This window comes from Macaca mulatta, chromosome 12 (assembly GCF_049350105.2).
Source record: "Macaca mulatta isolate MMU2019108-1 chromosome 12, T2T-MMU8v2.0, whole genome shotgun sequence".
In the NCBI taxonomy this organism is placed as follows: domain Eukaryota; kingdom Metazoa; phylum Chordata; class Mammalia; order Primates; family Cercopithecidae; genus Macaca; species Macaca mulatta.
In genome coordinates, this window is record NC_133417.1 from 86,385,960 (window position 1) to 86,409,107 (window position 23,148).

The following is a 23,148-nucleotide window of genomic DNA, read 5'->3' on the forward strand; positions in this document are numbered from 1 at the left end:
AAGATCTTCAAACTCAGAGACTGTTTCGTTTCAGACCATCTGTTACTGTCTTAAAATTGAAGAAAATAATATTTTGGAAGGAGAAGTAGGGAACAATCATAGTAAAGAGAAAAGACCTCTCCAAAGCTTAGATCCCTGAAAGTCTGGTGATAATTATGCAGTAGTACATTCTAGTTAAAGGGTTTTTTTGTGGTGATATAATGTAGTTCAAAATTCCCTCCCTCATACATATTAAGTTCCTGCCTACTGCATGTAAGGCACTATCTTGAGCTGTGGGAATGCTGCTGTCAACAAAAGTCAATCTGCCCTTATGGAGGTGACATAAAAGGTCAAATATCTAATCTCCTGTAGTCCCTGTCACACTTGGAGCAATGACACTAAAACTGGTGACATGAATAACAATGAAAGGGGGAGGAGTAAATAATGTACTTAACTAGCTTTGTACTAACTTTTTCTTTGATCAAAATTCCTGTTTATTTGCATTTATATACACATTTATATATGCTGATACACATCAGTAGGAAGAAAGAAACTGAAGTAGTAAGCATGCATTTTTACATTTTCTTTCCCAAATTAAAAAAAAAAAATAGGAAAGAGAAAAATAGGCTTAAAAGGAGATGGTTTTTAATGTGGCTTTGTTTTTTAAATATCTAGTGGAAAAATGCATTCAACTGTGCAAAGAATTAGTCATTCTAGTTGTTTAAAAGCAGGGAAAATTATCGCATGTTAATTTCTGCTGACCTCTTTTATGTTAAACCATGTAAAGTACTTTTTCAATTATGGAGCTGATTTGATTTACTAAGAGTTTAGATGAGTAACGTATGAACTGAATTGAAAACCAGATTATAAATCACTTCAGCATGACATTTGGATAAAATATAAAGATAATCTGAGGTTATTTATGGTGTTCTGTCAGAGAAATTCATGAGAATTAGCTTTAGTGGCAGTTCTAAATATTGTATTTCTACCCAAAGACAATTTGCTTAACATTTGCTATTTCAATAGGTAACTAAACACAAGGGGGAACAAAAGATATTACTTTTATTTTTAAAACAGTAGGTTTTTAAATAATATAATACAAGAAAAGGCATAACCATCTGTTAATACATCAAGCTTGTCCATGTGGTCCAGGATGGCTTTGAATGTGGCCCAATACAAATCCGCAAACTTTCTTAAAATATGAGATTTTTCTTGCAATTTTTTTTTAGCTCATCAGTTATCATTAGTGTTAGTGTACCTTACGTATGGCCTAAAACAATTCTTCTTCCAGTATGACCCAGGGAAGCCAAAATATGGGAACCCCTGAGCTACATCGTAGAGCAATTGTTCACAAGCCCATTCATATGCTACAACTACCTGGGGGGCTTCGAAAAAATTCTTATGTCTGGTTCTTAACCCAGACACGTCAAGTCTGAGCCTCTAAGAGTGGGGCCCAGGTGGAGGTACTGGTTTCAAACTCCTTTCCATTGATTCTAATGTCCAGCCAAGGCTGAGTACTGAGTGGGAAAGGAGTGGACTCAGGATCACACAGGTTAAGGGAGAAAAGCTTTGGAGAAGGCCATGATCATAAGCTGATCATGTGAAGGTCTTACCTCTTCTGCTAAGATTCTGCAGGCACAACAAAAGAAAAGAGAAGCTGGGCATGGTGGCGGGCACCTATATCCCCAGCTACACAGGAGGCTGAAGTGGGAGGATTACAAGAGCCCAGGAGTTTGAGGCTGTAGTGAGCTATGATCACGCCACTGCACTGTAACCTAGGTGACAGAGTGAGATCCTCACTCTCTAAAAAATAAAAAGAGAAAAAGTCCCAGAAATTAAGAAAAAAACCAGAACACTAGGGGAAATTACAGGATGTTCTCTGAACAGATTCTAGCCTGTAACCAGTACTTGAAAGTTACCTCAGTATTATCATTGCTGTTGGGGGCTGCCTCTATGGTTAAAGCAGTGTTAATAAGTGAAAAGGGGAAACATATCTAAATGTAGTATATGTATTTGCTCACTTATTAAGATTGGTTTTTCTTCTGTGGAAGAATCATTGTTTCATGACTATTTTCATGAACTTTTTTTCTGGCTGTGCATTCATTCTTTTTACACATGTTTTGAATTAAGATATATATCAAACAAATAGAAGATGCCTAGTCAAACCATAATAGAAGCTTTGAATTGTTTTTCATTTACTGACCTTTCCATTTCAGCACCCATTTCTGGGCTGTTTGTCGGTGGTGGGATTACGACAAAGATACAGTCCTGGGCAAGATGAATGAGGTCACTATTTACTAAGCCTTGGAAGTAGGCCAGAAACATTGTAAATAAATAAATGTAGTTAACCCTAACAAAAATGAAAATACTTCTTCCTACAGGATATTAATCAATTTTACCATAATTTCCTCTGAGTGATCGTATCCTGTGTGTCTGAGAACCCTTGAGTACTGATGTTGAGAGTCATCTGTCAGTATCTAAGAGTGGATTAACTAACAACTGTATAAGAGATATTTGAAAATTAATGAATCAGAAATTTTATCTATATATTAGAAGGCAACTATTATTTAGAACCACATTGTGACAGATATGAGATTACATCTAGTGGCATTTTGACCCCCACCCCACCAATTTCCCTCTTACAAACCTGCCATATGTTTTTCTATTTGAAATCTCTTCTGCTCACGGGTGAATGAACCACATCACTGGCTTCCTGGGAAAGTTCTTCCCACATTTATTCTTAGGTAAACATCTCTTTCTTGTGGCTTCTGGAAGGCTATTTCTTCTCCTGTTTCTAAGAATCGTTATTTTTAACCTACAGTAAGGAGAAGGGAAGGGCATGAGCCACACTGGAATTAAAGTCCCAGGACTTTGATGAGACTACATGGGACACATCTTAAAATAGCCTAATGATTTAGTGGCTGTTTTCCCAGAGAGCTGAGAGGCACTCACATGGAGAGAAAGAAGTTTCAGGGAAGTGATGTTAGTAAGTGGGAAAGTGAGTAGTTTGTGATGTGTGTAAACCTCAGTGTGAGCCTGGGCAGTGACGACATTGTGATGCCACCTGATGGAGCTAAAACTAAAACGAGGAGGAGGCAATGCAGAATATTAAACAGATAACAGTTCATAATGCAAGAGTTTGTCTAGTCTTCACTTAGAAATTTACAAAACAGTTCAGCTAAGAAACAGATAACAATACACTATTTTTGCACATAATTTTTTGGCCATTTCCATCAAGCTATTTACATGGTATTTTGTGGTTCGAAACTATTTGTCTGTTTTTAATCTTCTGGGTGGCTTTGTCTAGAAAAATAGATTTGTTTCTAAATATTGGATGTAATTGTAATGAAAGTGTCTATTAAACATGCCATGTTTTTGTGAGCCCCATCCTCTCCTGTCCTTGATTTTCCTCTTGCTCAATTGTCTTAACTGAGTGTTGACTATAACTTCACAAAAACTTTAGTATTTTCAGAGGGTATTTATTAACGTGGCTTGTAGTAAATAACAGGAACTTCTTGTAGACTGAATCTACCATTTGTTATCTATTTTTGACAGTAAAAAATCAATTTTAATGAAAACTGAAAATTGTATTATAATGAAAATGAAAATGCCTTGTTTGTCATTCTGTTTTACTTTAAATTCTATTGATTTGGCATCAGGTAGCCACAATAACAACTCCCTGTTTCTGACCTTACTTATCTCCCACACACAATTTTTTTCCCTCCTACCATCTTCCCTGTTTTCCCCTTCTCTTTTCCTGTCATTTCTGTCTTCATCCCTTGCTTTCTCAATTTAACACGGAGACTTTATGTGTCCACCTGGACCATTCTTTATCAAGGTTTGAGCCACAGCAAGGCTCCTTTCCAAATCTAATAGCAACCATTGCCATTCAGCCCTAGCATTCTTTGTCCAGACCTAGTCTTAGTCCTCCTCCCTTCAGTCTAGTTCTCCAGGAAGCCATTACCAGTTAGTGGGAGTTGTCATTATTCTATGTATATGCTGTCCAGAAAAACATTCTCTGCATTTCACAGTAACAGTATTCCTGACCATGAGAACCACTTAGGGCAGGGATCCCCAATCCCTGGGCTGTGGATGGGTACTGGCCCGTGGCCTGGTAGGAACTGAGCTGCACAGCAGGAGGTGAGTGGTGGATCAGTGAGCATTGCTGCCTGAACTTTGCCTCTGTCAGATGATCAGTGGTGGCGTTAGATTCTGGTAGGAGTGCAGACCCTGTTGTGAACTGCGCAGGCATGGGATCTAGGTTGTGCTTTCCTTGGGAGAATCTAATGCCAGATGATCTGAGGTGGAACAGTTTTATTCCAACCCTCACCACTGCCCATGGAAAAATTGTCTTCCATGAAACCAGTCCTCGGTGCCAAAAAGATTGGGAACCGCTGACCTAGGGTAATCAGGGCCTCACCTGGACCTGCTGAAGCAGAATCTCTGGAGGAGGGGCTCAAATATTTTCTTCACTTCAGTTGTGATTAAAGGTTTTGTTTTTCCTCAATGACATTTTAGAAAACAAAAGTATAAACAAACATCTTCCCACACTCCTTAAACAAAATCTCTCCTACCCAGAAGACTTAGTGCAAATAATTTCACTTCTCAAATATTACCTTACCAGGCATGGTGGCTTATGCTGGTAATCCCAGCACTTTGGGAGGTCAAAGCAAGAGGATCACTTGAGGCAAGAGTTCAAGACCAGCATGGGTAACATAGTGAGACCCCCATTGGTACCAAAAAAAATAAGTAAAAATATTAGTCTGTATCTCTGTAAGGGTTCTGAGTTTGCCCAGGAAACTACATTTAGGGGTCAACATTATAGGAGGAGACAAAGTGCCAATGATATAGAGAGAATGGTCACCATAAATTCATGAAAACTTGGTACCTAGTGACCAGTGTTCAAAATTAACAAACCCAAGTTCCACATCCTTATCCAATCAAATTGATGCTAATGTATTTAACTGCCAGGAATTAAGAACAGATGCAATAGAATTTTCAGATGCCAACTAAAGAGGGTGAAAATAAAGACAGCAGAAAGAATCTTAGGATACTGCATCTTACTCTCCCCTAAAGTAACTTATTTGAAATTACTTAACATAGGATTTTATTTTATTTTTATTATTATTTTTTTATTATTTTTTTTGAGACGGAGTCTAGCTCTGTCGCCCAGGCTGGAGTGCAGTGGCCGGATCTCAGCTCACTGCAAGCTCCGCCTCCCGGGTTCACGCCATTCTCCTGCCTCAGCCTCCCGCCTAGCTGGGACTACAGGCGCCCGCCACCACGCCTGGCTAATTTTTTGTATTTTTTGTATTTTTTAGTAGAGACGGGGTTTCACTGGGTTAGCCAGGATGGTCTCGATCTCCTGACCTCATGATCCGCCCGTCTCGGCCTCCCAAAGTGCTGGGATTACAGGCTTGAGCCACCGCGCCCGGCAACATAGGATTTTAATAGGAACCCAGCTATAACGCAAAGAATTTTTGCTAACAAAAAAATGATCACTGTGAAGACCACTTCTTATATAGTATAGAAGCACTATCTAGTACATGAGTATTTTATTTATGTTTGGCTATTCATGCATTTAGCCAAAGTGTCTATTGAAGTTTTTTATTTACTACTGAGATAATCTGGTTTTCCAAATCACTTTATCTCTGTTGAAAACATGAGTCATATTCCAATAAATGTAAACATAGGGCAGTTTCTTATAAACGCAAGGCTTTATTGGTATGCTAATTCTATGTTCCACTTTCCGCATGCTTAATCATCACCTTCCAGCTCCAATAAATTGTACCTTAATTGCTGAGAATGTTTTATAGTCTTTCTATTCTTAATATCTCAGTAGAAGAAACATTTTTTAAAGTGCTCTGATAATATTGCTTACATTGTTAGATAAATGGCTAAATCTTTTCCAAACGTTAGACACAGCGGTTGTAGTTGCACAACCTGGTATTAGCTTTAACTGGTTTTCCCACTCCTAGTCCTGTTAGCTATCTCTTATATGATTGAGTCTATCTCTTCATGGTGCTACCAGTCGGAGGTCATTTCTACAACAAAAGTCACCTTGTATTAGAGAATAATTACGTTGGCACAGAGTAATTCACATTTATCCTCACATTGTGCACTGAATATAAGATAGAGAAGTAGTTAACGGAAAAATACTAGGGATGAGTGCACAGTTTTATCTGCTTTTGTAGAGTGTTTTCAATACAACTGATGATAAAATTATTTTCAAATGCTATAGGTAGCCCTAATGGAGAACCTTGTGGAAAGACTTGTTTGGAAGAGAGAGACAATCAGTGGTTGGGGGTCACACTTTCCAGACAGCCAGGAGAAAATGGATCCATCGTGGTAGGTATTGGAACTGGTCCACTGATCCATCATGAAATCAGCTATCCTGGGTGCAGCTTTCACATCATTTGGTCTACTTTTATTTTATTCAGACTTGTGGGCATAGATGGAAAAATATATTTTACATAAAGAATGAAAATAAGCTCCCCACTGGTGGTTGCTATGGAATGCCCCCTGATTTACGAACAGAACTGAGTAAAAGAATAGCTCCGTGTTATCAAGGTAAGGCAGCATTTTGATACTAATTAGATAAAGATAAGTAAGTGAATATCTCTTAGTGTTTTAAATGTATGTTCAAGTTTAGATGTTCAGAAGAGAGGGAGATCTTCTGAGTAATTATGTTCTTTTTAGCTACTCAATTTCTTTCTTTACCTAATTGCAATAGCATTATTTTTCATAAATGTACTTTGCTATAAAAATTCTACAATTTGAATAACTCTGAAATCTAGCTGGTAACTATCCACTTTTGCATTAAATTTACTTTCAATTTGGTGTGAGTGAGACTAGTACCCAGCAAATAAAGGACATTTAAATTGTGAAATTATATTGGAAGTCTGATTAATAAGAAAGACTTTAGGTTTTCTGTTACCTTTAGCTTCCAGGAGTAATCAGGAAGAATAATCAGTGTAAGCAAATCCTTCGTTCACACTCACTATCTCTTTTTTCTAATTCACGTGTTTTCCTTTAAGCAGCAAGAGATTGGTGTCTTGAGTTTGAAACATTTTTCTCATGGTAACTCTATGCTATAGGTAGCATCAGCAAGTACAGAGCTAGGACATAACAGAAGTGAGCAGAATTGGGGTGAATGTCAACAGAGCATGTCAGATGATATCTGCAGCAAAACTAAAATCCAACAATGTGTCTTTAGGTAGCTAAGAAACATATGAATGCAAATTTCTAATTTTCTAACCACCCTCACTCTCAAATCTCTCAGCACCCAAAGAAAAATTGTACTGGTTGGCAAAACTTTGGCCAGGTATTTGAGTTCAATTATTGATGCTAATAAGATGTGGGTCTTTCTTCCCTGGAATGTGACATCACAAAGCAGCTTATATTACATATATTCCTATTTTGCCTTTGGATACCCAAAAGGTAAAAAAGTGAATATTGATTCTCAGTTGCAATAAAACTCAGTCTTGGTTTCTGATTGCTATCTTCTTTTACCTAATAGTTTTCAGTTTATCTTTAAAACATTTTCATAGTAGAGTTTTTTATTTTTCTCAGATATACCTAGCCACATACTGTAAAAATCTCAAAATGCCATAAACCTAACACATCTACAATTGTAAAATACAGGATCATGTAAGATATATATTTTTAAAAGGGATGAAAACTTCTGACTATAAGTGGTCATTATAAATGACTTACCAATTTATTTAAGTTTTCTGCTTAGCAAAGCCAAAAGGAAGCTGTGGTTCCAATTCTTATTTTCATAGAAGTTTACTTATATCAGTTTTTTGGAAGAAGCAAAGCTTTGCCCCCTTAGTAAGTTCCAAAAGCGTTCATTCATGGGGTTTTGTAATAAGAGACCTTTATGTCCATGCAGATCTTGATTCAGTCTATATTTTCAGTTGGGCAAAATCTAAGAAAGGAGACTCTCTTCAATAAATGGTATTAGCAATAGCAAAGACATGGAGTCAACCTAAATGCCCGTCAATGTCAGACTGGATAAAGAAAATATGATACATACACACTGTAGAATACTACATAGCCATAAAACATAAATAGATTATGTCCTTTGCAGCAACTTAGATGGAGCTGGAGGTCAATAACCTTAAGCGAACTAACACAGGAACAGAAAACCAAATACCACATGTTCTCACTTATAAGTGGGAGCTAAACATTGAGTACATATGGACACAAGGGACACAAAGTAGGCACAAACACTGGGGCCTACCTGATGGTAGAGGATGGGAGGAGGGAGAGAATCAAAAAACTACCCATTGGGTACTATGCTTATTACATGCATGGGGAAATAATCTGTACACCAAACCCCCGCAACACGCAATTTATGTTGCAACAAACTTGCAAATGAACCCTGAACCTGAAAGTTTTTTTTTTTTTAATGCCTTTGGGAAAATTGGCTATACGCATGCAAAAGAATGAAATTGAACCCTTATCTTAGCAAATATACCAAAGTCAACTAAAATGGGTTAAAGACTTAAACATAATACCTGAAACCACAAAACTTCTAGTGGAAAACATAAGAGAAAAGCTACTTGACATTAGACAATGAGTTTCTGGAAATTATACCAAAAACTCAGACAATAAAAGCAAAAATAAATGAGACTACATTAGAAAGCTCCTGTATAGCAAAGGAGACAATCAACAGAGTGAAGAGGCAGTCTATAGAATGGGAGATAATATTTGCATAATTCTGATAAAGGGTTAATATTTAAAATATATAAGGATCTCACCAACTCAATAGCAAAAAACCAAATAACCTGATTAAAAAATAGTCAAGAGAACAAATGACTTTCTTTCCAAAGAAGGCATCAAAATGGCCAATACGTAGATGAAAAGGTGCTCAACATTACCTATCATCAAGGAAATGCAAATTACAAACCACGATAAAGTATCACTTCACACCTATTAGAACTGTCATTATGAAAAAAGTTAAGAGATAACAACTGTTGGCGAAGATGTGGAGAAAATGGAACCCTTGCACACTGTTGGCGGGAATGTAAATTGGTACAGCCATTATAGAAAACAGTAGAGAAGTTACTCAAATTAAAAATAAAACTACCATATGGTCTAACAATCCCTCTTCTGGGTATATATCCAAAGGAAATGAAATCAGTACCACATAAAGAGATCTGTGCTTTTATGTTCATTGCAGCAGCATTCACGATAGCCAAGTTACAGAAACAACCTTAGTGTCCATTGACAGATGACTGAATGGATAAGGAGTTGTGAGATGTATGTATACACACATATATACATAAACATATACAATGGAGTATTATTCAGCCTTTAAAAAAGGAAATCCTGACTTTTGTGACAACATGGATGACCCTGAAGGACGTTATTTTAAGTGAAATAAGCTAGGCACAGAAAGACGTACTGTATGATCTCACTTATCTGTGGAATCTAAAAAAGTCAAATACATAGAGAAGAAGGTGAGAAGAGAGAGGGTTAGGATGGGGAGATGTTGGTGAAAGTGTACAAAGCTGCATTTGTGTAGGATGAATAAGTCTAGAGATCTAATGTACAGCATGAGGACTGGAGTTAATTATTGTGCACTGGAAGTTTGCCAAGAGAGTAGATTTCACTCTCAATGCACAAAAAAGGTGACTGAGGAGATATGTATGTTAAGTGTAGTAACTGTTTCACTATGTATATATATGTCAAACATGATGTTGCACACCTTAGATATATACAGTAAAAAGAAAACATGGACTCAAAATCATAAATCCTACCTCTGTCTTATTTTACAAAATTTTTTTGAGTATATGCTGTGTGTGCTTCCTATGAGAAGAAGCAGAGGGAGATATTTTAATTGCCATTTTATAGGAATATTTTGAATATTCATATGGAAGGGATTTGTTAAATTATATCAAGGCTACTGGTTTTTATTTTTTAAAAAGTACAAACTATAGACCTTAAAGTACATTTCTGTAAGAATTTATTTAAGAAATAAATTATGAAGATTATATCTTTATTTTAAGATATAATTCTGAGTTGTTTTAATATTTCATTTTAGATTATGTGAAAAAATTTGGAGAAAATTTTGCATCATGTCAAGCTGGAATATCTAGTTTTTACACAAAGGTAATTGTTCAAAAAATAGCTGCTATAAATGTTAACATATAGAATCTTAATTCTTCTCATGGTTTGGAAGACTGATATGTTTTAAAGTAAAAACTGTGCAACATCTTCCTGTCTTTTAAATTTGAGCATTACAACTTAATTTTTGCCACTCAAAAATTCCACATATATTTCAATAAAATATCAATATTTAGATGGCTATGCTACATAAGATGAACTAAAATCTATAGTGAAGAATATTTTTTCAATAATTTAATGAAAAAAGTAGCTACAGTTAATTATCTTGTTAACTTAGGTATTGAAAATAACCCAGGTGTGTTATTTTAAATTTCTAGTTGCGGGGCAAAGAAAGCATATTAGTCTATATTTTTCATTAAAATTATTATAATTGGGAAATTTAAGAACTTAATATCCCCTTAAATCAGATAGATAATATTCCCAAGATTTTTTACTCTCTTTTTAACATTCTAGGATACGTATGAAAGGGCACAGTTGTACTCAACCCCAAATCTCTCAGTTTTTCTTAAAAACACACTGTGGATTCAGGAATGTTTTTTGAGTCCATGAAGATCAGGCTATATCAAGTTTGGGGTTGACAGTGTCTGCAAATATTAACAGTTATATTAAAATGCTTAAAATGCTTACAAAGAAAATGCTTTATTCAGTTTAAGTTGACTTTTTTAAAGTTTAGGATTGTTTAGGAATATAGAAATATGCTAAAGAGATTTAATTGCTGAGAGTTTTCATACTACACCAGACAAGGGCATGGTCATTCCAATCTTCTCCTCCTAAATTCCTATGTATAACAAAATGTGCCCCATATTCCATTGGACTTTTTTCCCCTAAGCTAACATTATTAGAAAAATTAGTGGTTCTTTGCAAATTGAAATAAATTAAGTCCACTTTTTATTCTTTGGCAACACATGATCATCTCTGTAATTAGCACTCATGAATTACCCACATATGATTTTAATAGGAACCATATTGCCTGTCTCCCAAAAGCTTACCCTAGAGTTCAGTACTTCTCCCTTCAACTTTTGAAATCCACTGATAAATGCGTTAAATGAGAATTTCAGAGTTTCTTCTCTGAGATTTCACTTTTAGGTAGAAATCCATTAGCCAACGTCTCTGGTTTTTTTTTTTGTATGTTTTAACTTCACAGAATATTCCTACTTCAGGAATTTGTTATTATAAAAATATGTTCTCTTCACTATCTATTGTGTATCTGGAGGAGGTTTGGGGTGGTGAGCTTAAACTTTAAATAATAATAGTTTTTTTTTTTTTTTTTTTTCCCTACAGGATTTAATTGTGATGGGAGCCCCAGGATCATCTTATTGGACTGGCTCTCTTTTTGTCTACAATATAACTACAAATAAATACAAGGCTTTTTTAGACAGACAAAATCAAGTAAAATTTGGAAGTTATTTAGGTACTATAAAAATGGACAAACTTAAATGATCTCTACCTTACAAATACTAGTGCTATAATTATAAATAAGGAAAATATATTTTCCAAAGATGTAAGTGGCTAGTATAATTACAGTAATAATTAGGCAGTTAAGAAACTGTCTCTTAAGTATAGGATTTATGAAACTTTAGTTAACTTAATATTTTACATTTACACATGTGACTAAAATAATCAATATATAATTCTTAATAGAACTCCTAGTTTAGTTTACTCTTTGTAGTTCACTTTAGGAAACACTAGTAAGTTTGTATCTTTATGTAGTCAACCGATTATACAGGTTGTTTCTGTTGAGTGCCTCCCATATCTCAGGAACTTTTTGTGAGAACTTTACGTGAATTAACTCATTTAAACATCTGTGTAAGTATAGTTTCCTTAAGGACCAACTTAAAGCCAGTGGTACTGTCCACCACATTCCAGATGAGGGGCTCCGTGAAGCATATGGGTCTACAAACGGCTCATTGACCTTCACCTCATAAGTTCTTAGAATATTTCCCAGAGTTTAACTATTTTTATCATCTTCCTTCTCCTCACTATCATCTCATAAGTCAATAGCAGGATATTTTATCATCTGTATTTCAACAGAAATGCAAAGTTTTCTTGCATTAATGTCCATTACAAGAAAACAAATGCTTTTCCTATAGATTTTCAGAAAATCCATGTTTGTTTAAACTGTATGTGTGTCAAATGTGAGCATCTTACACTCAGAAATAATTATAAAACAAGCACTTTCTTTCCATTCAAACAGAAGAAATTTCAAGTAGAAGAATTTGTTACAATTCAATGTTTTCTTGTTTATGATTAAAGGATTGTTTGAAATAGTTCAAGAAATATAAGTTGATATGCCTTTTATTACATAAAATCACCTTTTGTCATCAAAAAGTCATCACAAAAGAAAGATTTGGTGGCAAAAGAAGCTGAACTTTTGCAGGATTTTTATTTAAGGTTTAAAGTTTTCATTTCCCAATTAAGATGTTATATTTAATATACTCTAAAATATGTCTGTTGTAATCCTAGAAACTGATTATACTGCACCAGATGTAAAGATGCTATTTTCAATTTCTAGGACTTGAAAATACAAACCATATGATTGCAGTTTTGTAACATATATCAAAATTGCATAAAACATAATGAATGACTGATTTTGAGTATCTCTATGCTAAATATTCTTAACTGCTTAATGTAGTCATTTTGAATTGGGTATCACTTAATTTTATGATCTATTTTACCCATATTACCATATGATGTACTTTACCCAGGACTCTCATACTTTCTCCCTTAAAGGATATTCAGTTGGAGCTGGTCATTTTCGGAGTCAGCATACTACTGAAGTAGTTGGAGGAGCTCCTCAACACGAGCAGATTGGTAAAGTAAGAATTACATTTTTATATTTATTTCTTCACAAAGGTTCAAATACATTGCATGAATAAGATATTAAAGGAGAAACTGCATACGTAAGGAAAGAAAGATTAGAAATGATGAACAGGTTATTACATTTAGTGGAACTGGTGAAAGATGTTATGGTTTTAGAAGAAATTTAGCAAAACACTTTCTGAAAAATTACAAAAGTCAAATGAGACTTTGTTTCCTTTAAGAAAATTATAAGATAGAACTATCTAAAAATGTCCAGGGAGTATATGGTGAACAGTTTCACAGCTGAAAAGAAGTTGAGGCAACTATATATTTTGTGGTAAGACTAGAAAGAAGGAAATATTATTTCTGGTTTTAGTTTTTGCTATGTTGCTATGTGAACATTGGTCACTCAGCTTTTCTGAGTCTTACTTTTGAAAAGTGAGGCAAACAACACTTCCTGTGTCCCCTCTATAGGATCAATAAAATACTTCCTGAGAAAATACTTTTGCAAGTAAGGCATATTAATGTAACAGTGGATCCCAAACCCTTTTGTGTCACTCTTAAAAGGATTTATTTTTATATTTGAGCAATTAACTGCAAGTTGTAAAAATTCATGTTTCGATCAAACAGAAATGAGTGGGGTTTTAAAATATATATGGTATTCATAAAAACTTTTGTAATTATTTCCCCAATTACAGGCATATATATTCGGCATTGATGAAAAAGAACTAAATATCTTACATGAAATGAAAGGTAAAAAGGTAATATGTCTCCACCTTTAGTATCTCTGTGGGCTCTTGCCAGTAACCCTGCTTTTTTCTCAATGAGTGGATCTGGTTTGTTTTGGGACAGCTTGGATCGTACTTTGGAGCTTCTGTCTGTGCTGTGGACCTTAACGCAGATGGCTTCTCAGATCTGCTCGTGGGAGCGCCCATGCAGAGCACCATCAGAGAGGAAGGAAGAGTGTTTGTGTACATCAACTCCGGCTCGGTATGTCCAAGTGTCCTAACTGGAAGCCATTTATGGAATTATGATCAAAACTGAAATTGGTCTTATTCCAGAGATCTGAGATTATTTTCAGGTTTTTTTTATTGACAAAAGTTAAAATTCTAATACTGTACTGATGCTGTAAAAATGAAATGGAATATGCAGATGAATGGGAAAGTATCTCATTTTGATATTCTAGAACAATCTATGAAATAGATTGTTAGGGAGTTTCTCTGTTCACAGCTTGTGTGTGTTCACTCTGGTAGCTGAAATTTCTTTCATTTTTATGTTGATACTAATCTAATTTGAAAGAATAATTTTTATACCTCCTTCAAAATATAGATTTCTTAATAGTTCTGGTTAGGGTCCTTATATAAATTATAAAACATTACTAGGACTAGAAGATGAATAATTAAGTATTTTCAATTTCTTAATTTGAAAACAATTAGAAACAAGATGTGTTTTGTTAAAACATTAATTTTCATAATTCATATATATTATGCTCTTGATAAGAATATAAAATTGGCACAGTTTATTCCACAGTGGATATATTAATTGTATACATAGGTAATTACTGACTATAATTCAATTTTAAATTATTGTGGTAGAAACTGACCACTTGATAATTCAAAGACTTTCTGGCCTTATCTTGCCAGCCTAGATTCTTGACATTAGGTCAAAACAAAAAATTTATGGAGTCTTAATGAGATCTTGGCCTGTTCCTTTGATTTGAAAACAAGAGTGGGCTTGTGAGAAGACCAGTTCATTTCGAATGGCATAGCATTTTTCAGTCAGGATTCAACAAAGTGGACTCTGTTTCAAGAAAGTATTTGTAACTATGTTCAGTCAATGGTTTCAGAGCATTTAGCAAGTTCTTATATTAAGCATCAGACTAAACTCTACAATTTAAGAAAGAAAACATCTAGTCTTATAAATGGAAGATTCTCAAAGTTTAAAATACAGAGCAGGGAAGTTATTTATGCTTTGGAATTTCCTAGACTGTATTTAACCTACATTTAATAGTAAAAGCAAATTATCTACACAGTGATCATTAAATCTCATTAATAGTGATATCAGATAATTTTCTTCCATAGATTTCACATTTCCATTTCCAAAAATAGTGGTCTTTGTACTGGCTACATCCTCGTGCTGCAGATTTCTCTTATCTTCCTCTTTACAACTAAACATCCACATGTATACCTAAAGTAAAGCAACATAGAATAATTTTCCCCCATTGCAATCTTAATCTCATTAAGAAAAAAAAAAGGAAAAACAGATAAACCCTTCTACCCACTTGGCTACCCTCCTGTTCTTCCATCATGCCTACCTCGAGGCACTACTCTTATTAAACACTTGAATTAATTTAATAAGTGATTTCAGCTTTTAAATCCTCTGATATAGTCTTCCTTTGTTCCATTTAACCTCTAATTTCTCAACCCTCTGAAATGGCGCTAACCACTAAGTGGCATTTATTTACATTGATTCGATTTGCTGTTGTCTGTTCTTCTGTAGTATAGATGCCATGTGGAGAGATATTGTGTCTTGTTTACCACTGTTTCATCAGGGCTTGAAAGAGTCCTAGACAAGTAGGTGAAATTGTTTTTGAATGAACTCAAGAAAGAATGATACTTGAGTGACTCTGGCTTCTACCTACTTGTACTAAAATAGCTCTCAGGGGTTCCCAGTGAACTCTCAGTCACCACTCTCTGTGACTAGGGAATACTTGAAGAATAGTGATCACCTCTTCCTATTGAAACTCTCCTTCCAGAACTTCAGAGCCATTGCACTGTCTTAAGTCTGTACCTTGTCTGTTCTCCCTGGAGCCTTTTCACCCTTCTGCTCTTTAATTTAGACATTTGCCCAGGAGCCAAGCTGTTTTTTCCCTGACTTCTTTGAATCAATCATTCGCTGCTTCAGCGTCAAGTGATTATAAAGATGATTCCCAGTCATCTTAGTTCATTTAAAATAAAATAAATGACATTTAGTGAGTATCTGAAATGTAACCAGGACTATAAAAAGAGGTAATAATCATAGAGCTGTCCCCAGGACTTCAGGATCTTGTGAAGACACCAATAGGAGTAAACAATTGACTACGACGTGATACATGGCACATTGTAAGTACCTACGAAGTGGAAGAAGTGATTCCCTTTGGGTCAAGAAGCTTTTACAGAGGAAGTAGTGTTTGAGAAAGACAAAAATCAGAATTTTTCTTTTGGAAAATTCACAAATGAAGACACTTGACAAGGAAAGAACGTGTATATGCTTAAGGAGTGCCAAGTAGATTTGAGAAGAAGAAAGGATATGGCCTTTTCTCTTTTTAATACAAAGGACTGACATGATCAAAGTTTGTGAAGAGAACTGATAGCTGTGATTGTAACAGCTAATTATTACATTATTGAATGTCTTATTGTAGTAACTCATCTTCCTCCTTCCTAGTTATCCATTGACTAATCTATGCTCCACTGCTGCTGGTTCCAAAGACCAACTTCAAGCATGTCACTCCTCAACTCAGAAACCTTCAGTGTTTCCTGTTGTTCCCTAAATTAAGAGTAAATTTTCCTTGACAATCAAGATGCCACACTATAAGACTGCAATCTGACATTTTTGTCTCATTCATTATACATGCCATTCATTAGAGCCAAATTCTTTGGAATTTGTTTTGCTGCTGGTTTTCTCTGTGTATCAAAATTACGCTTATCCTTCAATAGCCACCTGGCATGCCATCTCCTTTATGAAGTCTCTTCTGTTATAATTAGATTTTTTATTTATTTATTTTTGCTTCTTGATATGGTAAAGCAGTTTCTGCTTCTCAGTCATTTGTATGCTTGGGCTAAGCCCTCCCTGTAACTGTGGGCTTATTGAAGAAAGGGAATGTGTTTTATACACACACTTCCTTGCCCCCTTTCACCTTTTCACTCTTTGCACAGTGTGTTGTCTTTAGTAGAAGCTCAATAAATATTTGCTAAATTGAATTATCAAAATGATTTATTGGATTTTCAAAGCTAGAGATCATGAGTTTGACAATTTTTTATGTCCTCCGAGCTCTAATCATACTATTATGTGTTGACAGACTCAATAAATATTTATTGAATTGAACTGAGATGTGTGTACTAAAGCTCAGTCTGTAGTTTGTCCAACTTGTTTGACGCATTAGAAAAAATCCATATCCAATTACAACAGTAAATTGTGTAAAGTTGTCAGGGAGTGTTATAATGATACCGTTTCTCCCCCTTTCTATCTAGGGAGCAGTAATGAATGAAATGGAAACAAACCTCGTTGGAAGTGACAAATATGCTGCAAGATTTGGCGAATGTATAGTTAATCTTGGTGACATTGACAATGATGGCTTTGAAGGTAATTAAAATTATCAATTTGGTGCTTGATTTCTGCTTTTAAAATGGTTTATGGAAGAAAATATGATTAAAGTTTTGTGTTGTTTACCTTCCTATAGAAAATGGAGCCAGAATGGCATGCTAAGTTTTTTCTTTAGTGTTATGTATGACTTCTCAGTTTGTCACCCATTGATCTTTACCACTGTTAATAATGGATGATATTCAAAATACTTTATTTCAGTGATTCTAAGGCACCATTGATTAGAAACTGCATTGTTATTTATGTGTCCCTAAAAGCTGCCTATTAAGCTCTTACTGCCCACTATTTTTTCATGTTAAGGAAGACCCTGATTTCAGAAATAATAAAATATGGGCAGGAAATGTGTATCATAGACTCACTGGACCATGGTATTTAACTATCAGTACAATAAAGACACTGACCAAACCCAACAGAGGCTGGCTGCAGAGCTGGAGCAGGGTTCTGGAAACCCTCTGCTCTGCCAGGCATTCCCTATAGCCATGTTATGGGAGGATCTGGGGAATTTGAGAAGAGATTCTGCGCAGGCCACTGGGAAGCCTGGGGACAGTGGCTGTTTACCCACTGATATTGAAGTTTTTCACTAACTGAATAGATGGTAGTGTGGTAACTGTGCATATCGCCATGGATGTCAGTCCTGTTGTTGAAATCCCTGCATGTACTAGCATTCTCTATTAAAAATTTGCTTTTATCAATCTAGTTCTAAGTGGTAAGTAACTGAGTCTGTTAGAATTGTGCATGAAATGATGAATAGGTTTAAGAGGAGAGTGTGCAGTTTCCTGGAGTTCAGCACATAAGTATTTGATACTTATTTTTAGGGTTCATAATTGTCTTCTTGATAAGGCCATTGGCAATTAGTATTCGGTAATTTTAGGCTACAGCTTTCTCAGAGATTAAAGTAATGGGGTACTATAAATTCTCATCTTCTTAATGTCTTCTTGTACCTAGATACCAGAATCTACTTTAAATATATAAAATGCGTTATTCTACACGAAAAGTCAGTTATTGAATACATGCTTCCAGGGAACCTTCTTAAACGTAAAATAGTGTAACTATGTTATACAAGTATTACTGTTCTGGATTTTTTGTTTACTATTTTAAAACTGAAAGAGAAAAAATATATGTATATACTTTTGGTTATTATGATTACACATAATATTTTAATAAAACATGTATGGAGGAGAGCCTCTCTGTACCCCACCCATCACTAGCTTCCCCCTACTTCCCTTACCCTACCAGAACCCCAGGTTGGGCACTGGCTCATTTTCACAAATAACCTCATCCTGGACAGGGGTGAGGGAAGGTGTTGTGGGTATTTTGTTTAATTGGAACTGTAAGAGGGATCATGTCTTGTTTTATGCCCTTCCTAGAAAGGGGGCGGGACACCTGGTTTGCACTCCTGTATTGGCCATTGCTGCCGTCACTCATCACATTGAGTTCACATCCCTTGAGAGTTTGTATACATTCAGGTCAGCACTGCTCCTGTGCAGCCATCCAGTGTCATAGAAAAGCAACTCACTGATAACTGATCTCTCCATTCAGAAGTGTGCAGTTTTAATGTACAGCAATAAGAAACTGTTATTTTATTATCTTTATTAAAAGTCTGATTTGATTAAAAACAAAAAATTTTATTATGTTTGATGTTACATCTCATAAGTAACCAGCAATTCTGTGATATTTATTGAACATTTATTTTGGGACAGATGTACCATATCAGGTACAGACCATGTACTATAATAAATGAAAATGAAGAAAATAGTGGCACCCTTTTTTATAGTTCTACAATCAAGTAGAAAATAAAAGTAATACTTGAAAACATAAGCCTTATTTAGTGGCAAATTTAAGGGTTCTACCTAATAAAGACCTGCGGATAAAACCATGTTTATGCATTTTGATATGTCATGTGTGTTGTATAGACAACCCAATTCTTTCTTTTAAAAACACAAAATCACTGTTTAGTAAAACACTTTGTTTATGATTTTTCTGTCTTGTTTTAATTGGCACATTTAAGGAAGACCACTATTACCCTTTTGAATGTGAAAAATATATGTATGTACACATAGAAATTATTTTTGTGGCATCAAAATGTCAATGACAAATTTGAATTATCATTATCGTTATAGTTAGAGCTGTAAAACTGTCATGAGCAATAGGCAAATTCCCTTATTAGAATTACTCTAGTACCTGGGAAAAGCTCAAGTAATTTTCTAGTGGTGTGAAGGACAGACAGAGAGTATTCTGTCAATGAGACTTAGGAAGAGGACTTCGGAGGGGACTTTCAGGGGACAGTGCAGTCTCTTAGTTTGTATAGGAGACCCTGGGCTTCACATAACTCTTGTTTCGCTAAAAACCCTCAGCACTCCACTCCTAAAGGTAATACCTTTATATCTGGAAGGTTATTATGCAAATGATTTTTTAAAGTATTTCTGCATATTTTTGTGCTATTTATAATACCTTTTATAATTCACAGCATATTTACATTTAGTGGCTACATTAACACTTCAGTGAGTGTTTATAATGCCATATATCTTTTTCTACTTGGTCCAGTTCTTTTTTTTTTTTTTTTCCTTTTTTTGAACCAGAGTCTTGCTCTTGTCGCCCAGGCTGGAGTGCAGTGGTGTGATCTTGCCTCACTGCAACTCTGCCTTCCGGGTTCACGCCATTCTCCTCCCTCAGCCTCCCGAGTAGCTGGGACTACAGGCACCTGCCACCATGCCTGCTGGTTAATTTTTTTGTGTTTTTAGTAGAGACAGAGTTTCCCTGTGTTAACCAGAATAGTCTCGACCTCCTGACCTTGTGATCCACCCGCCTTGGCCTCCCAAAGTGCTGGGATTACAGGCATGAGCCACCGTGCCCCCGGTCCTCCAGTTCTAATTTTATCTTCTATTTTGCCCATAAGTAGGCATTTTCTATATTTTAGATATTAGCAAGACCATTGCTGATGTGGAAACAGGGTGAGTGTGTCCTATTCCACCATGTCTGCCTGCATGAGACAGCAGGAATTTACAAGTTCTTTTTCTTTATGTGTTTCTTTATTACTTTGCCCCATCTTGTCTTATTTTATTTTTCTGGGGTGAATGGGTAAAGATACATTGTGTTCATGGCAAGAAGTGTAGGATTATGTAGAAAGAGACTCCAATATTGGATGCAAATCACACTTAATGTCTTTATTATGCAAATTTTTGTGGTACTTTGTGTAGCAAAACCTAAGTTATCTTGGCATTTGTCATATCACTTTTCAGTTGTTCTCAAACGGAAAAAAAAAATCAGACTCTATTTCCTGTGTCCTTAGAAAAGCAACACAAGCCATTTTCTAAAAAGATGACCAATTGATTTGGCAAAAGTTTAGTGTAAAACTCCTCAAAAGCATGAAAAAATTGGTCAGACTAATATATCTGACATGACCAACAGCAGATAGCATTTTTTATTTCATATGTAAAATAGACTTGACAAGACCGCTATTTATCGGTTTAGTTTCTTTTTTCACCTTGAGCCTTATTATCTGACTTTTAGACAATATGTTTGAATATTTTTAGAGCAGAACCATAAGTTCTACAATTGTAAATTACAAGCTGTACTATTACTTTGTGTGCACCTGAAATATTGATATATCATCAAATCATTAAGTGAGCACTTCTGTTTTATTTGTTTATAGAGTACAAGTGCCATTTTGTTACATGTATCGATTACATAGTGATCAAGTCAGAGCTTGTGGGTATCCATCATCCAAATAACATACATTTTTACCCATTAAGTAATTTCTCATCATCCACCCCCCACAACCCCTTTCCTTTCTGAGTCTTCATTGTCTATCATTCTACTTTATACATCCATGTGAACACATTTTTAAAGCACTGATTTATGAGTTAAGAGCATGTGTTATTTTACTTTCTGTGCCTGGCTAGTTTCACTTAAGATAATGATACCCCCCACCAGTTCCATCCCTGTTGCTGCAGAATACATGATTTCCTTTTCTTTAATGGCTGAATAGTATTCGTGTGTGTGTGTGTGTGTGTGTGTGTGTGTGTGTGTGTGTGTGTGTGTGAGAGAGAGAGAGAGAGAGAGAGAGAGAGAGAGAGAACCTCTTTGACACAGAACAGGAATCAGTATTAGGAAGGGAAATTTGGGGGTATGACCTCTGTTGTTAATGAGTTCATAGAGCATGGCAATAGCACAGACTCTGGAGCCAGGCTGCAGGGTTTAAATCCCAGCTCCATGACATCCTGGCTCTGTCACCTTGAGCAGGTTATACCCTGTGCCTCAGTTTCCTCATCTGTAAAATTGGAGTCAGAGTATTTATTTAATATGGTGGTTGTGAGAGTTACTTGGGTAAATGTGCAGGAAGCCCATATCACAGTACCTACATTGTAAACATAAGTGTTGGCCGACACTAATGCTAATAATTTTGATTTATATTAAAAGAATGAAAATGTTCAGATAAGAAGTAAAAGCAATCGTTAAATACCTGTGTTCTGTATATTGTGTCCCAAATTAAGTTGCATAGGCTTGGAAAACATTTATATATATTTCAAAATGTATCTTTCTCATTTGAATAATGATAGCTAGAACTTTATTATATAACAGATCCAGGTGTAATCCAGGAAGTAAGAGTTTGAATCTATATATGTGATAGCCAAAGATTGAAGTGTCCTCTGTATGGAAAAAAATTTATTTGGACCTTTTAAATATTTTGGCTGAAAAGGCTCATCAGTATTTTTCCTAAATATTTGCCTTAATCTAGATCACTCTTGCTAATAACAGATACTGTAAGAATTACATATTACCACTTCACGAACAAGGCTTGTTATTTTTTTCATGTGTTAAGAATCAATGTATAGCAAATTCTACAGCTTTAACCACAGTGGTGGAAGTATAAACCCAGCCCTGATTAAAGAAATTGCTGTCTTCCATTCAATGGCTATAAGATACTTTTCTCCACTCCTTCTTTTCATGTCCCTCTTTTCCTCCTCCTCTCTTTCTCTTCCTTCCAATTCTTGCTCCTCTGTTCCTGTATGTATATATTCTGCACAAATCTGACTCCAGTTATTCCAAATGAGTTGCCATTCTTCACATGTGCCATGCCGCCTGTTGCTTCCCTGCCCTTGCACAGGCTTTTCCCTATCTCTAAATTGCATTTCCCCTTTTCTTCACTTGGCTATGACCTATGGATACTTTAATCTTATCTTGGGCATCATCTTCTATGAAAAGCCTTCCCTAATTTCCACCACTTCCTCCTCACATGCTATGTTATTAGTCTATTCTTACTTGCCATTCCTCCCCACTAAACAATGAGTTTCCTTCTGTGGTACTGCCCTGTTTTGCCAGCTCCTGGCAAATGCCTGGAATATAATAGGTGCTCACTAGCTGTCCAATGAATGAATAAATGAATGGGCATGTTTGCATATGAAAGTTTGAAAAACTTCATACAAGTCAAAAGAGGCTAGCCTTAGTATGTATAAACAAAGTAAATATAGGTGTCTACCATTTCTTTTTAACTGAAACTAGAAAAGCTTTTGCATTTTTACAATTTTACATTGTTTAGCATGGAGTTATACATCAAAGATATGTTTATCTTCATTGAAATAGTAGCCAAAAATTACCACTGTTTATAAAAAGGTTTTCAGTTTGATGGTAATAAGTAATATCATGAAGACAAACTACTTTAGGTTTCTATTAAAGTAATAAAAAGCCATTGCATATAAATAAATATGTAGATAAATAGACAATACTTGGTAAAATAATGAAATGCTCTTGCAACTGTAGAATATTATTTTTCTCCTTTGTACTATATATTTACTCAGGTTTTCTTATGTTAGTTGATCAGACCTTTTTTTTCCCTTGGTATCATAGTCTGACATAATTATATACAGAAAGGTGATA

General features: G+C 35.3%; 1 protein-coding gene across 3 annotated transcripts in view; it reads left to right on the forward strand.

Annotated features, from left to right (window-relative positions):
* Positions 1-23,148, forward strand: part of ITGA4 (integrin subunit alpha 4) — an 83,071-nt gene that overhangs the window by 13,094 nt on the left and 46,829 nt on the right. For 2 of the 3 annotated variants that reach the window (XR_013401888.1, XM_001100929.5), the window contains exons 3-10: positions 6,221-6,327; positions 6,420-6,549; positions 10,031-10,098; positions 11,395-11,524; positions 12,844-12,929; positions 13,611-13,673; positions 13,765-13,902; positions 17,142-17,253. Coding sequence is in view for 1 of the 3 variants with exons in the window: in XM_001100929.5 (XP_001100929.2) it covers positions 6,221-6,327; positions 6,420-6,549; positions 10,031-10,098; positions 11,395-11,524; positions 12,844-12,929; positions 13,611-13,673; positions 13,765-13,902; positions 17,142-17,253 (834 nt within the window). In the remaining 2 variants the exon portion in view is untranslated. Of the gene's footprint in view, positions 1-6,220; positions 6,328-6,419; positions 6,550-10,030; positions 10,099-11,394; positions 11,615-12,843; positions 12,930-13,610; positions 13,674-13,764; positions 13,903-17,141; positions 17,254-23,148 lie in introns of those variants that run through there. The other variant, XR_013401889.1, reaches the window with a different exon arrangement.